A 15547-nucleotide genomic window follows, 5' to 3' on the forward strand; every position below is an offset into this window, starting at 1 on the left:
TTTCTAAAATGTAATTCTGAATCTCTAAATATATTTTGTTCCTTGGGTTTAAAATTTTTTTTTGATGTTAATTTATTTATCTTGAGAGACAGAAAGAGAATGTGAGTGGAGGAGGGACAGAGAGAGACACAGAATCTGAAGCAGGCTCCAGGTACCGAGTTGTCAGCATAATGCCCAACACAGGGCTTGAACCCATGAACCAGTGAATCATGACCTGAGCCAAAGTAGGACGCTCAACCAACTGAGCCACCCAGGTGCCCGTGTCCTTCAGGTTTCACGTAAAGAATTAAGACCTGCACATCATTTCATTTCATTTAATCATTGCAACTATCATGTTTGATTATCTCCCATTTTACACTATTTTATGAATGAAGAAACCACAGCTCAGAAATGTCAATTATATCCTCAAGGTCATGTTGGCAAAAAGGAGGAGAGGTGAGACTTGAATCCAGGTCTGTCTGACTTCAAAGCCTACGTATGCACTTAAAAATAAAATAATAAAAATGAGCTCCCACCACTCATCTCTTTTCTCTTCCTTTTAGAAGATTAACACTGATGTACAAAAGTACATTGATTATCAAGAAATACAGACACCATTTAGACAAGAATAGTGCTAAGGGGTTGTAGTTTTAAAGAATTCTCTTTAAGCAATTATACCTCCTGTAAATTCTCTCCAAATGGAATCTTTTGCAAAGCTAAGGTAACAATGGGGCACCTGGGTGGCTCAGTCGGTTAAGCGCTCAACTTCAGCTCAGGTCATGATCTCACTGCTTGCGAGCTCAAGCCCTGCATCAGGCTCTGTGCTGACAGCTCAGAGCCTGGAGCCTGCTTCAGATTCTGTGTCTCCCTCTCTCTCTGCCCTTTCCCCACTAACAATCTGTCTCTGTCTCCCTCAAAAATAAATAAACGTTAAAAAAAAAAAAAAGAACACAGCTCCACAGGACTTGGATTTAGATATTTTTCCCTTTCACTCTAAATGGGATTCTTTAATGTACTAGAAAGTCATTCTAAATTAGTCAAGCCTCACTGTGAAAATTTGATTATGAGGAAACAATTTTCCCTTATTTCCCAATTTACTGAGGGCATAGACAGCATCCCTTTTTAGGCATGAACTTAAAAGCATATGGGTTCACATGTTCCCTGTAATTGAGCTGATAATGAAAACAATGAAGGTTTTACTTGAAAAAATCTTTTCCAGGGCCAGCCAAAGATTCTATCCCCAAAGAGCCTACAGCTTCAACATCTAACAAATATTTTCAAGCAAACAGATTAACTCTGCAACAACAGCATAGTTTGCCTACAGATAATACGTGATTATTTCATTTACTCTTATCAGAAAAATCAAAATGTTCTGTAAGCATTCCATCTCCAAATCCTATCATTTATGCTGTGGCTTGAACTAGAACAGACATGATGGCATATCTTAAAAATCCAGCTTTGCCTCACACCGCTACCAACACCAAATAGTTTAAGCCTTCTAAAATACTACCCTTGGCACACAAAAGAGCTAAGAGGCTGAGATGGTTCAAATGTAATGCTGTGCTCAGCTGTCACCTGGGTATTTGGAGTTCAATTCCAGATTCCACGCTCCCCTAGAAAGACAGCATTTAAAGAAAGTCAGTATCTCTAGAAATGTTACATTCACTGAAACAGTTTCTGAGCTTCATGCTAAAGCTGAAGCTACAAAAGTGAGTTTCCAACACCGAGACATGTTCGGATTTTAGGATGGTAAGTGCGTTTATAATGAGTTGGCATAATTCCCAAACACCAGACTGGGGTATTATTTCTCCAAGTGTGATCTGAGGACTGACGTACGCTGTGATGGCTGTGTTAGAATCAGTGGGGAGGATGTGCTAAAAGTGTGGGTTCCTGGGCCCCACTCCAGATCTCCTGAGTCAGACGCGGGGCACTAGGAAGCTGCATTTTAACAAGCTCCCCATCGACTGAGAGGCACGCTAAAGTCAGAGAATCTGTGCTGTATGGAGAGCCTACCTGCTTCGCAAAAAGGTTCTGCCCTGGGAAGCTTGGATCAGGAAGAAGGGGTGGAAATAATAGCAAACTTTTTTTTTTTTTTTTAACATTTATTCATTTTTGAGAGAAAGACAGAGACAGAGCGTGAGCAGGGGAGGAGCAGAGGGCGGGGTGGGACACAGAATCCGAAGCAGGCTCCAGGCTCCAAGCTGTCCGCACAGAGCCCGATGTGGGGCTGAAACTCATGAACCTGTGAGATCATGACCTGAGTGAACCACCCAGGCGCCCCTTAGTCAACATTTTAACGAGACCCTTGTAAGTGCCAGGTATTTCATATATATTACCTCATTTTGATCGCTCGATGACTCCTGGAGAAAGGCATCCCTAAGCCACTTTATAGATGAAGATATTAAAACACCTGGAAGTTAAGATATAGCCTGGAGTCAAACAGCTACTAAGTGGCAGCTCTCAGCTCCTAACTCTGGTTATTAGTTTCCTTTGTTTTTCCATAACACAGGCCATAGGATTTTGAGCTGGGTCTCATCAATTGAAATCTGAATAATAATAGTACCTAGTGGCACCTGGGTGGCCCAGTCAGTTAAGCATCGACCCTTGATCTCAGCTCAGGTCATGATCCAGATTTTGTCTTCAGATTTTGTCTCCCTCTCTCTGCCCCTCCCCCACTCATGCGCGCGCTCTCTCTGTCAAAAATAAGTAAACATTAAAAAAAATTAAAAAGCTCTTTAAAAATAAAAAAAATAATAGTACCTATTTCATAAGGTTGTTAAAAGGATTTATCATCTAATGCATTAGTTTATCATCTAATTTATCACCTAATGCATTAGTGCAGTGCGTGGCAATAGTGGATGCTCAACAAATGTTAATTATTATTATTATCATTATTATGCCACAAGTAATACTTAGGTAAATAAAAAATGTTGATGATGGAACTTTCCTACTGGAAATGTACCATGAGCCCAACACCACGTTGAGCTCTGTTAATCAATTTAAAACATTTTATCAACTACTTATGCCTTTAGACCTCACAGTAACCCATTTTACAAATGAGAACACACAGGGCTTAGGGAAGTCAAGTAAACTGCCTGCAGACGGGGCTAACCATGGGCAGAAGCAAAACTCAGATCTATCACACTTCAGCAGATAAGCTTCTATTGTTTTCCTATACTGAAGGTCTGCCCCCCATTTTAAAATATTTTATATTATTTTATTTTTTATTTGAGAGAGAGCCTGAGAGCAGGGATGAAGGGCAGAGGGGGAGAGAGAGAGGGAGAGAGAGAGAGGGGGAGAGAGAGAGAGAGAGAGAGAGAGAGAGAGAGAGAGAGAGAGAATCCTAAGCAGTATCCACACTCAGCACAGAGCCCGACTGGGGTTTCGATCCCATGACCCTGGGATCACGGCCTGAGCTGAAATCAAGAGTCAGATGCTCAACCAACTGAGCCACCCAGGCACTCCTGTCCTCCCTCCCCACCCCTTTTTTAAAAAGAAAAATATGGTAACAGTTTGACAGGTTAATTGTGGGAAATAATTCCATAAGACTTTCTAAGGAAATACCATGGTGGTCCTGACAGGGGAGAAAGCACCATTCATTTGTAGGCTGGATCTGGTGACCAGAGAACATTCTTTGAGGCACTATAAGTGCCTGTTATATTGGTGAGAAAGACAGGGAGGCATAAAACCACCCACAGCATTTATAAATCTTGGCGGGAAGTGCCATTATCTTAGGTTTCTTTAATGATGGCATTCTGCCTAGAAGAGCCTTGGGCAGGGAACAGAACTTTTGCCTTCTTTTTTTTTTTTTTTTTTTTTTAAGATTTTATTTTTAAGTAATCTCTACACCCAACATGGGGCTTGAACTCAAAACCCTGAGATCAAGAGTCACATGCTCTACTGACCGAGCCAGCCAGGCACCCCCAGAGCTTCTGCTATTTAAACTATTCAATGTTGCATTCCCAGGCTATCCACATCCTGGTGGACTCCTTCAGGAAGCAAATTAATGAGAATTCTGATTACGCTCCAAGGATTAAAACCAAAAACCAAAACACAGTCCTCTATAGAAAGCCTAATGGCGCAGCACTACGAGTCAGCCCTGATCCGAAACGCTTTTGCGAAGCAGACGATACCGTTACAGAACCATTTGAGTGGGGTATAAAACAAGGCCAAAGCTCTCCACGTCAGGAATTGTGAGAACTGACAGTTTTACCGAAGAATAAGACCAAGTCAATTTTTCAGAGACATCCAGATGCCTAGCACCTTGTGGAACATGCGGCACATGGTGCCCCAAATCATGCCTGACAGTGTGCAAGACGTGCTCAACGAACATGTTCTGAGCATTGACCATGCTCCGGGCCTGGTAGGCACTGCAAATCAGTTGTCCCACAAGAGTATTTTATTCGGCCCACAGAGCATTTGTCAAAGAACTGTGATAAGATTTTTAGGAGCTTTCACATTAGCAGGCTGAATTTCTGACTTCTTTTTAGAACTCAGGAGGTTCGTCAACCATGGTCTACACTTCGACGTAGCAACAGTCAGCTAGAGCTGAGCAGTGGCTGCCCCCGTTCCTCTGGTTGGATATGGCCTTTCACTCCCTCAGGCTCAAATCCTTCATTTGCTCGCCTGTTTAGCTTCCATGGGCGTTTTTTTTTTGGGGGGGGGGATCCCTACAGTAAAAGCACAAAGAAGACTGGTCTCTGCCCTCAGGAGTTTGCCAGTTAGCAGGGAAGCAGTAAAGACATATCAGCATCATAGAGCTGGACAGGAAAGCACAGTGTGGGTGTGGAAAGGGGAAGACTTTCCAAGAATTCCTTGACTGAATCTTAGAGCGCTCATCCTAAGAGTTGGACAAGAGAAGGGCGGGGATTACCGGAGGTCCTTGGGAAGTTTCAGGCAGAGGGGGTGGCATTTACAAAGAAGTGAAGGAGTGGGCAAAGTGGGTCCAATACTGGAAGTTGGGGAGTGATGACAAGTGACTCTCTAGGGAGAGTCAGAAGACCTATTAGGGAGAGCCTTGTCTACAGCAAATAATTTGGACCTTATTGTGAAGACAGTGAGATCCACCGAATGAATGATTTTAAGCACAAGAGTGATGCTATATTATTTCTCTATTAACACACACTCAGGTGAGGCATGAATTAACTTCGGGTGGGCACCCCTCTTGAGTTTGAGAGTTGAGCAGATACACAGTGAAAATAAAAGCTGACTTAATAAGCCACCATCAATACATTCACAGGAGGTAGCTTGGAATAGCGTAAAAGCCCATGGTACTGATTGTAACAAACCCTCATACTAATCATCAGAAGCAACAAGTTCCACATTGCATAGATGTAAATCTGTGTAAGATTCAAACAAGTTCAAGACACCACCATAAATGACAAACTTGTGCAACTTGATTTTTTCCCCATTGTGTAATCATATAAAGTACGTATTAACGAGGACTTTCTTGGATATCTGGCCATTTTTTTTTCTAATTTTTTTAAACATTTATTCACTTTTGAGAGACAGAGACAGAGCATGAGTGGGGGAGGGGCAGAGAGAGAGGGAGACACAGAATCCAAAGCAGGCTCCAGGCTCTGAGCTGTCAGCACAGAGCCCGACGCGGGGCTCGAACTCACTGTCAGATCATGACCTGAGCAGAAGTCAGATGCTTAACCGACTAAGCCACCTAGGCACCCGTTGGCCAACATTTTTTTATCATAAAAAGGATAAAAGAGTTTTATTTTTAAATGTTTATTTATTTATTTTGAGAGAGAAAGTTCCATAACTTTGTTAGTGCACACAAAGAGAGTGTGTGTATAAGCAGGGGAGGGGCAGAGAGAGAATCCCAAGCACTCTCCATGCTGTCAGCATAGAGCCTGGCTCGGGGCTCGAACTGACGAACCATGAGATCATGACCTGAGCTGAAATCAAGAGTTGGACGCTCAACTGAGTGAGGCACCCAGGTACCCCGGTAAGAGGTTTTTAAATTTTTTTTTTCAACGTTTATTTATTTTTGGGGGGGACAGAGAGAGACAGAGCATGAACGGGGGAGGGGCAGAGAGAGAGGGAGACACAGAATCGGAAACAGGCTCCAGGCTCTGAGCTGTCAGCACAGAGCCCGACGCGGGGCTCGAACTCACTAACTGTCAGATCATGACCTGAGCAGAAGTCAGATGCTTAATCGACTAAGCCACCTAGGCACTCCTTGGCCAACATTTTTTTATCATAAAAAGGATAAAAGAGTTTTATTTTTAAATGTTTATTTATTTATTTTGAGAGAGAAAGTTCCATAACTTTGTTAGTTGCACACAAAGAGAGTGTGTGTATAAGCAGGGGAGGGGCAGAGAGAGAATCCCAAGCACTCTCCATGCTGTCAGCATAGAGCCTGGCTCAGGGCTCGAACTGACAAACCATGAGATCATGACCTGAGCTGAAATCAAGAGTTGGACGCTCAACTGAGTGAGGCACCCAGGTACCCTGGTAAAAGGTTTTTAAAACAGAGATGTCAACACAGGGTCTGTTAGCATGTGAGGCCAGCTGGGGATGCCTTGCACCTAAAGATTGGGTGCAGCTGGTGACCAAAGAACATGTCAAAGATTGGGTAAAAGTAGGGAAAGAGTCCAAAGGACTAGATCCAGGGATGGACTCCAGTCCCTGCTAGAAGGGGAGGACTTCAGTGCATTGCATTTATTTATAATATTCTCATTGCATAGAATTTTTAAAATTAATTTTTAATTACATATCTAACATATACACACAATCTCCTTGTTAAAAATGCAACAATCACAGGGGCACCTGGGTGGCTCAGTCGGTTAAGCGTTCGACTTCGGCTCAGGTCAAGATCTCACAGTTCTTGAGTTCGAGCCCTGCATTGGGCTCCCTGCTGCCAGCACATATCCCACTTCAGATTTTGTCCCCCTCCCTCTCTCTCTCTGCTCCTCCCCTACTCGCATGTGCTTGCTCTCTCTCAAAAATAAATACACATTAAAAAATTTGGGGGGGCACCTGGGTGGCTCAGTCGGTTAAGCATCCAACTTCAGCTCAGGTCACTATCTCACGGTTCATGAGTTCAAGCCCCACGTCGGGCTCTGTGCTGACAGCTTGGAGCCTGGAGAAGGCTTTGGATTCTGTGTCTCCCTCTCTGTGCCTCTCCCCTGCTTGTGCTTTGTCTCTCACTCTGTCTCTCAAAAATAAATGTAAAAAAAAAATTTTTTTAAATGAAACAATCACAGATAAGACTGGAGTCTCCCAATCCCAGTTCCCTCTCCCCCTCCACCCCAGAAAAAAAACATTTCATGGTTTGCTGTGCATCCTACAGACCTTTTCTGGACATTTACATATATCGAAGTGTATACATAAAATATTATTTTGTGTTTTAAAAATAACACAAATTGAGTCATATTATGTGTAATGTCCCATAATTTTGTTAGTACCTATAATTGATTCTTTAAAATTGGTGCACAGCATTTCAGAGCATAGCTATGTCTCAGTTTATTTGTTCATTTCCCTACTGAGGAACAGCTTGGCTTCCAGTCTGTCATTATTACAAATACCATGGCAATGGGTATCCTGGTACATGCTTCCTGTGCCCATGCAGGAGTGCTTTTCTCAGGTATCTACAAATGAAATTGTAGGATCATTTTTAAAACTTAAATGTTAATGGATACCATCAAATTGGCTTCTAGAATATTGGAGGAACTATTTTCTCACCCCTGCCAACACACAATATTGTCAACTTCTATGTTTTTTGCCAATGTGATGAGTGAAATCTTATATCTTGTTCTAATTTGCATTCCCTTGATTACTGGTTTGGTTGAGTGCCTTTTAATATTGCACTATCCATTTGTATTTCCTTTTTGGCATATTGTCTATTATTATTCTTTAACCACAAGTTCAATCATTTGTTCCACTAATCTACGGACTCTTTGAAAGCAGGGATAGTTTATTTCTTGTTTATTGTTTTATCCTTTCTGGCTGTGAGACTCTAAAATAAAGTTATTTAACTTCTCTGAGTTTTAGTTTCTTTATCTGTAAAATGGGTAATAATAGTACCTACCTCACTGAGATAGTAAGCAAATTAAGTGTGCATAAATGTAAAGCATTTATAACAGTGTCTGGTGCATACTAAGTGCTATGTCAATGCTACCTATTATTATTATATTATTATTATTATTATTTATTAAATAATTATATCCTCAGGATTTAGAACAAGTGCTCAGTACACAACCAAATATGGTTTGAAGTTGAGTTTGAAGGTCCTCAAAACAAACTTGACATGAAAGCAGGGGGTCAGGTAATTCAGAAACAAGGACCTGGTTGCTAGAATTAGGGTATAAACCAGTACTTGGTTCCAAGAAGTAGGGAGGAGTCCAACCTCTTAAATTGGATCATAGAGTAACCTCAAGTTCCAGAACCAGGCTATGAACCCAGAACCACCAGCCAGACTTATCCCAGACACTGGCAGAGGAAGCTAAATTACAAAGTGCCAAATAATATGAAGGCTAAATAATCCCCCCCACCATGGGGAGAAATTAAGGAGCAGTGAACCAGGCAAGATAATGGAAGTGCACGACACTAACTATAGTCAAAGGGTTTATTGCTATGGATAGTGGCCGTAGTTAAAAAGATCCAGCCACATCATTAAGCCAAAATCATTAAATATTTCTGAGTCCACTTCTTTAAGACCGAGGATGGAAAAAATCGACTCTAGCAGGAAGTGTTATAAGCTAGTTTTCCCATTGGATTTTGCTAGGTTCTAAGAAATTTGTCATTCTTTTTTTTTTTTTTTTCATTCTGCTTTAACACCAAACAAAAAAAAACCGTGTGATTTTTTTTCACTTTTAAAGATGAAGGTAGGGGCGCCTGGGTGGCGCAGTCGGTTAAGCGTCCGACTTCAGCCAGGTCACGATCTCGCGGTCCGTGAGTTCGAGCCCCGCGACGGGCTCTGGGCTGATGGCTCAGAGCCTGGAGCCTGTTTCCGATTCTGTGTCTCCCTCTCTCTCTGCCCCTCCCCCGTTCATGCTCTGTCTCTCTCTGTCCCAAAAATAAATAAACGTTGAAAAAAAAAATTTAAAGATGAAGGTATACTTTACCTGCAGTAAAATACACCCTTTTCAGTGGATAGTTCTGGGAGTTTTGACAGACACACAGTCACCTAATCACTGCTATAATCAAGATAAAGAATAGTTCCATCCGCCTGGGTGGCTCAGTCGGTTAAGCGTCCGACTTCGGCTCAGGTCATGATCTCACAGTCTGTGGGTTTGAGCCCCGCATCGGGCTCTGTGCTGACAGCTCAGAGCCTGGAGCCTGCTTCCGATTCTGTGTCTCCCTCTCTCTCTGCCCCTCCCCTGCTCATGCTCTGTCTCTCTCTGTCGCAAAAATAAATTTAAAAAATAAAAATAAAAAAAAAAGAATAGTTCCATCACCCCCCACCCCCTGCCAAAATATTCCTTCCTGTCCTTTGAGAGACAGTCTCTTATAGTCCATACTTCCCCCATGTCCAGCCCCTAATAACCACTGATCTTTTTTCTATCACTGTATAGTTCTACTCTTTCCAGAATGTCACATAAGCAGAATCGTATAATACATAGCCCTTTGAGTCCGTCTTCTGACACTCAGCACCCACATCTGAGTTTCATCCATGCTTTTGTACACACCAGGAGTTCCTTCCTCTTTCTTTTTCTGAGTAGGATTCCCATGTAGGGATGGATTTATCCACTGTTTATCCTGTCACCAGATGAAGGACATTTAAGTTGTTTCCAGTTTTTGGTGATAATGAATAAAGCCTCTGTAAACATTCATAAATAGGTATTTGTGTGAACATGAGTTTTCACTTCTCTTGGGTAAATACCTAGGAGTGCAATTATTGGGCCATATTATAGGTGTATGTTTAACTTTATAAAAAATCGCCAGTTTTCCAAAGTGGCTGCAACTTTTTACGCTCCCACTAGCCATGCTTGATTTTGAACAATTCTTACTAGAATACCGTCCAAAGGATGGATCCCCATTTTCTATGGAGTAAAATATCCCAAACACTTCACTTATTCCACGTCTTCCTTTTGGCCATGGAAGAACCTGTCTTCTTCCCAAACGAATGTCGCTGCTCTTTCACATGTACAGTCAGACCCCAGACCCCTGACCGTGCCTGGTGCTTCCCCACATGCATGTTTCTGTTCATGTCATTTGCCACCTGGGATGTTCAACTTTTATTACGGAAATCTTATGTAAACCCCACTATTGCAATCTTTTCGTTCTTTGAGACTCCCTTCTGCACTCCAAAAAAGGCAATTCAATGAAAGGTGTTGACAGAGGAGGCCAATAAAATAGGCAGGCACAAGCCCTTGCTCTTGGTGCCATCCAATCCACATCCCCAGGTGCCACGTGGCGGGAGAAAGCTAAGGAGGAGTTCAGAGCAAGCAAAGGCTCTCCAAGAGCAGGTTTCTCTTTTCTTATTCTTTAAAAGGGCGAATACTCCCCCAAAACCAGGACTGGATGGGGTAAAGTGACGAATCCTCATTATTTGGGGTCGTCTGGGAGACGAAAGATTTTTCCATGTATGCATCGTTCTGCCGGTTCTTGGTGCTATTCAAGACTTCTCTCCGCCTTCAAGTTTCTTACGTCTGGATTTGTATACATGCACATATGGCTTTGGCAAAGAAGAGGAATTGAAAAGCAAATTCTTTCACAGACCAGGAAGCATGCACTTCCTATAGAAGAGATGATGTACATGACATGCTTTTTTTTCCTTCCCTAAACAGTTTAGAGTCTGCCTAAATGCAGGGAGGCATCTCTCCCAGGGGTCACATGCAACGTGTCTGCTCTCTTTCCATTTCTGGAGGAGCTGATGCAATTCTAAGGCGCGGGGCTGGGCCACGGCTCATTTCTTAACTACTGTTTAATAATGTTCCAGGCTGCTTCTGCAGCGTAATCATAGCAATCTTGCCGCCTGCACCTCGCGAAAAATGAGCCTGCAGCCACCAGCTCCGAGGGCCCAAATCTGAATGGATCCTCAATGCCAGGGCTCCCCACTCCCAGGCCACCCAGGACCACGCGGCTGACTTGAATACTACTGTCCTCCAGAAACGGTTTCGGTCCTGTACTTCAGCTCCATCTCATAACCAGGGAGGTCATCATTGAAATGAAAAAAGGAAAGGAAGCTGACCCTGTCCCCCTTGCCAAGTGACTGTCTCCACCCTGTCAATCCCAGCCAGACCGTAGATGTTCAAAAGCCGCATCCTCAGCCCCTTCCCCGAACAAGACAATGGCTCGCCTGGCAAGCCATACTCAAGACCCTCTCCGGATCCTTCTCGACAGTCTCCTAGTTTTAAAAACGCTGTCTTGGCTTTTAGCAAAGCCTGAACATCGCTGCCCACCCCCAGCCCCGCCGCCCGGCCCTCCCGACCCTCCCGCCCCGCCCGCCCCGCCCGGGGGTCTGGAAAGCAGCCCCGGTGAGAGAGAGCCAGGACGCTCGCCCGGGACCAGACTCACCCGGCGGGTGGAGAAGCGCCGGAGCGCCTGGCTGCCCAGCCACAGCATGATGGAAGGGAGCGCCCGGGCGGCGGCGCGAAGGCTGGGGCTCAGCCTGGCCGCGCGGCCTGCAGCCTCCGAGCGCCCGGGGGCCTCAAAGGCTGCTCGCCGGGTCCTTCAGTCCTGGGACCAGCCCATGGCCCGCCCCCTCGGCTGGCACGGCCTCGCCTCCTCAGCTGGCCGGGCTCGGGTGGCCAATCCCCTGCGACTGGGCGGGGCCTGCGCCGGCCGCTGGGAGGCGCTGGGCCGCAATCCCGGTGCCACGCTGGTACCCAGAGGGAGGGATGGCTTCCAGTTGTGGCCCAGGTACTTACCAGCTGGGAGATCGCCTTCCAGTTACTCAAACCCTGCGAGGTACACAGGGATTTGCCTTATTAATGGTCAACCTGACACCCCAAGTCAGGCCCACAACAGTCCTGAGAAGGCAAAGATAGGAAAAGATAAGGTGTGGGGACACCTAGCTATATAGGATCCTGATGCCTATCTTGTAAGCTGATGAGAGGATTTAATGAAAGACTGTGTATAAAGCACTTGGCAAAGGGCCTGGCACACAGCTGGTCCCCAACAGGTGATAGACAGACATAGATAGATACACACCCTTTTCCCTCATCTCCCTAGAAGGAATGCTCATTTAGCTAAGCATTTGTCTCAAACGGAACACCTTAGCCTGGCATTCAAGGCCATCTGCAATTTGGCATTTTTATTTCTTGCTGCTCCTTTGCATATATAATTTAGCCTAACTCTGGTGCTTGCTGATTCTTTTTTTCCTGGACAATGCTTCCCAGAAAAGCTTGTCACCTGTCGCTCGTCACCATCTCGCACGACCAAATTCCTTCTTTTCTTAAAGGCACAGCTCAAATTCTGCCTCTGGGAGGCATTTTTCCTGATTCTTTCCTCCCTTAACCCTCTTATTCCCCCGAAGTAATCTTTAACTCCTCTGAACTGGGGAAGATTTTTGTCTGTGCATCTCTTCTGACATCTCAGTCTGTCACTCAGTGCTATTTGTGTGCCTGTCATCTTCTCTACTGGAAGCTCCTTGCAAGCTGAGTCCACGTCTGATTTATCAAGATTTACAATATCTAGCACTAAGCAGAGTTCAAAAAGTACTTGTTAAAAGAGAGGATGAATGAATGTGTTTAAGAAGGAGGGAGAGAGAGAAAAAAAACATCTTTAAAGCTTGGAGAACGGCAGCAAGCATCTAGAGTTTTGCTCTGGGAATTACCCATTTCCAATTCAACACACTTCCCTGACTGCACATTGTGACTTCTTGCTTCTTTTCTTTTCTTTTTTAAATATATTTATTTTCAAATTGGTTTCCATACAACACCCAGTGCTCATCCCAACAAGTGCCCTCCTCCCTGCCCATCACCCACTTTCCCCTCTCCCCCATCCCCCCATCTATCCTTAGTTTGTTCTCAGTCCTTAAGAGTCTCTTATGGTTTGCCTCCCTCCCTCTCCATAACTCCCTCCCCCCCTTTCCCCTCCCCCATGGTCTTCTGTTAAGTTTCTCAAGATGCACATATGAGTGAAAACATATGGTATCTGTCTTTCTCTGCCTGGCTTATTTCACTCAGCATAATACCCTCCAGTTCCATCCACATTGCTTCAAATGGCAGGATTTCATTCTTTCTCATTGCCAAGGAGTATTCCATTGTATATATAAACCACATCTTTTTAAAAAAATTTTTATTTTTTATTTTTTAAAATTTACATCCAAATTAGTTAGCATATAGTGCAACAGTGATTTCAGGAGTAGATTCCTTAGTGCCCCTTACCCATTAAGCCCACACCCCCTTCCCCACCCACTCCAGTAACCCTCAGTTTGTTATCCATATTTATGAGTCTCCTCTGTTTTGTCCCCCTCCCTGTTTTCATATTATTTTTGTTTCCCTTCCCTTATGTTCATCTGTTTTGTCTCTTAAAGTCCTCATATGAGTGAAGTCATATGATTTTTGTCTTTCTCTGGCTGACTAATTTCACTTAGCATAATACCCTCCAGTTCCATCCACGTAGTTGCAAATGGCAAGATTTCATTCTTTTTGATTGCCAAGTAATACTCCAGTGTATATATATACCACATCTTCTTTATCCATTAATCCATTGGTGGACATTTGGGCCCTTTCCATACTTTGGCTATTGTTGATAGTGCTGCTGTAAACATGGGGGTGCATGTGTCCCTTCAAAACAGCACACCTGTATCCCATGGATATATGCCTAATAGTGCAGTTGCTGGATTGTAGGGTAGTTCTATTTTTAACTTTTTGAGGAACCTCCATACTATTTTCTAGAGTGGCTGTACCGGCTTGCATTCCCACACATCTTCTTTATCCATTCATCAGTTGATGGACATTTAGGCTCTTTCCATAGTTTGGCTATTGTTGAAAGTGCTGCTATAAACATTGGGATACAAGGATCCCTATGCATCAGCACTCCTATATCCTTTGGGTAGATTCCTAGGTCATAGGGTAGTTCTATTTTTAATTTTTTGAGGAACCTCCACACTGTTTTCCAGAGCAGCTGCACCAGTTTGCATTCCCACCAACAGTGCAAGAGGGTTCCCATTTCTCCACATCCTCTCCAGCATCTATAGTCTCCTGATTTGTTCATTTTAGCCACTCTGAGTGACCTGAGGTGGTATCTCGGTGTGGTTTTGATTTGTATTTCCCTGATGAGGAGTGACGTTGGGCATCTTTTCATGTGTCTGTTGGCCATCTGGATGTCTTCTTCGGAAAAGTGTCTATTCGTGTCTTTTGCCCATTTCTTCACTGGATTATTTGTTTTTCGGGTGTGGAGTTACGTGAGTTCTTTATAGATTTTAGATACTAGCCCTTTATCTGATATGTCATTTGCAAGTATCTTTTCCCATTCTGTTGGTTGCCTTTTAGTTTTGTTGATTGTTTCCTTTGCAGTGCAGAAGCTTTTTATCTTGATGAGGTCCCAGTGGCTCATTTTTGCTTTTAATTCCCTTGCCTTTGGAGATTTGTAGAGTAAGAAATTGCTGCGGCTGAGGTCAAAGAGGTTTTTTCCTGCTTTCTCCTCTAGGGTTTTTATGGTTTCCTGTCTCATATTCAGGTCCTTCATCCATTTTGAGTTTATTTTTGTGTATGGTGTAAGAAAGGTCTAGTTTCATTCTTCTGCATGTTGCTGTCCAGTTCTCCCAGCAGCTTTTATTAAAGAGACTGCAGAGATCAAGGAGCTACAGAATAGTCATGATGAATTAAAAAATGTTATAAGTGAGGTATAAAATAAAATGGAGGCAGCCACAGTGTGGATTGAAGAGGCAGAGGGGAGAATAGGTGAATTAGAAGATAAAATTATGGAAAAAGAGGAAGCTGAGAAAAAGAGAGATAAAAAAATCCAGGATCAAGAAGGGAGAATTAGAGAACTAAGTGATGCAATCAAATGGCACAATATCTGTATCATAGGAATTCTGGAAGAAGAAGAGAGAGAAAGGGGCTGAAGGTATACTTGAACAAATCATAGCTGAGAACTTCCCCAATCTGGGGAAGGAAACAGACATTGAAATCCAAGAGGCACAGAGAACTCCCTTCAGATGTAACTTGAATCAATCTTCTGCACAACATATCATAGTGAAACTGGCAAAATATAAGGATAAAGAGAGAATTCTGAAAGCAGCTAGTGATAAACGGGCCTTAGCATACAAAGGTAGAAGCATAAGGGTAGTAGCAGACCTATCTACTGAAACTTGGCAGGCCAGAAAGGAATGAGGAAATCTTCAGTGTGAAGAACAGGAAACATATGCAGTCAAGAGTCCTTTATGCAGCAAGCCTGACATTCAGAATAGAAGGAGAGATAAAGGTTTTCCCAAACAAACAAAAACTGAAAGAATTCATCACCACTAAACGAACCCTACAAGAGATCCTAAGGGGGACTCTGTGAGTGAAATGTTGCAAGGACCACAAAGTACCAGAGACATCACTACAAGCATGAAATTTACAGATATCACAATGACTCTAAACCCATATCTTTCAATAATAACATTGAATGTAAGTGGACTAAATGCTCCAATCAGAAGACTTCTTGCTTCTTTAAACTT

The 15547-nt window shown here is 43.4% G+C and overlaps 1 protein-coding gene across 1 annotated transcript in view; it reads right to left on the bottom strand.

Moving 5' to 3' along the window:
- The window catches only part of ALDH1L2 (aldehyde dehydrogenase 1 family member L2), a 67266-nt gene extending 55657 nt beyond the window's left edge, over nt 1–11609 (bottom strand). The window contains exon 1 of the mRNA XM_023257389.2: nt 11452–11609. Coding sequence (XP_023113157.2) covers nt 11452–11499 — 48 coding nt within the window. The 5' untranslated portion in view covers nt 11500–11609. The remainder of the gene's footprint in view (nt 1–11451) is intronic.
- Nucleotides 11610–15547: the final 3938 nt, after the last annotated feature.

The sequence above is a fragment of the Felis catus genome, chromosome B4 (assembly GCF_018350175.1).
Source record: "Felis catus isolate Fca126 chromosome B4, F.catus_Fca126_mat1.0, whole genome shotgun sequence".
Lineage (NCBI taxonomy): Eukaryota > Metazoa > Chordata > Mammalia > Carnivora > Felidae > Felis > Felis catus.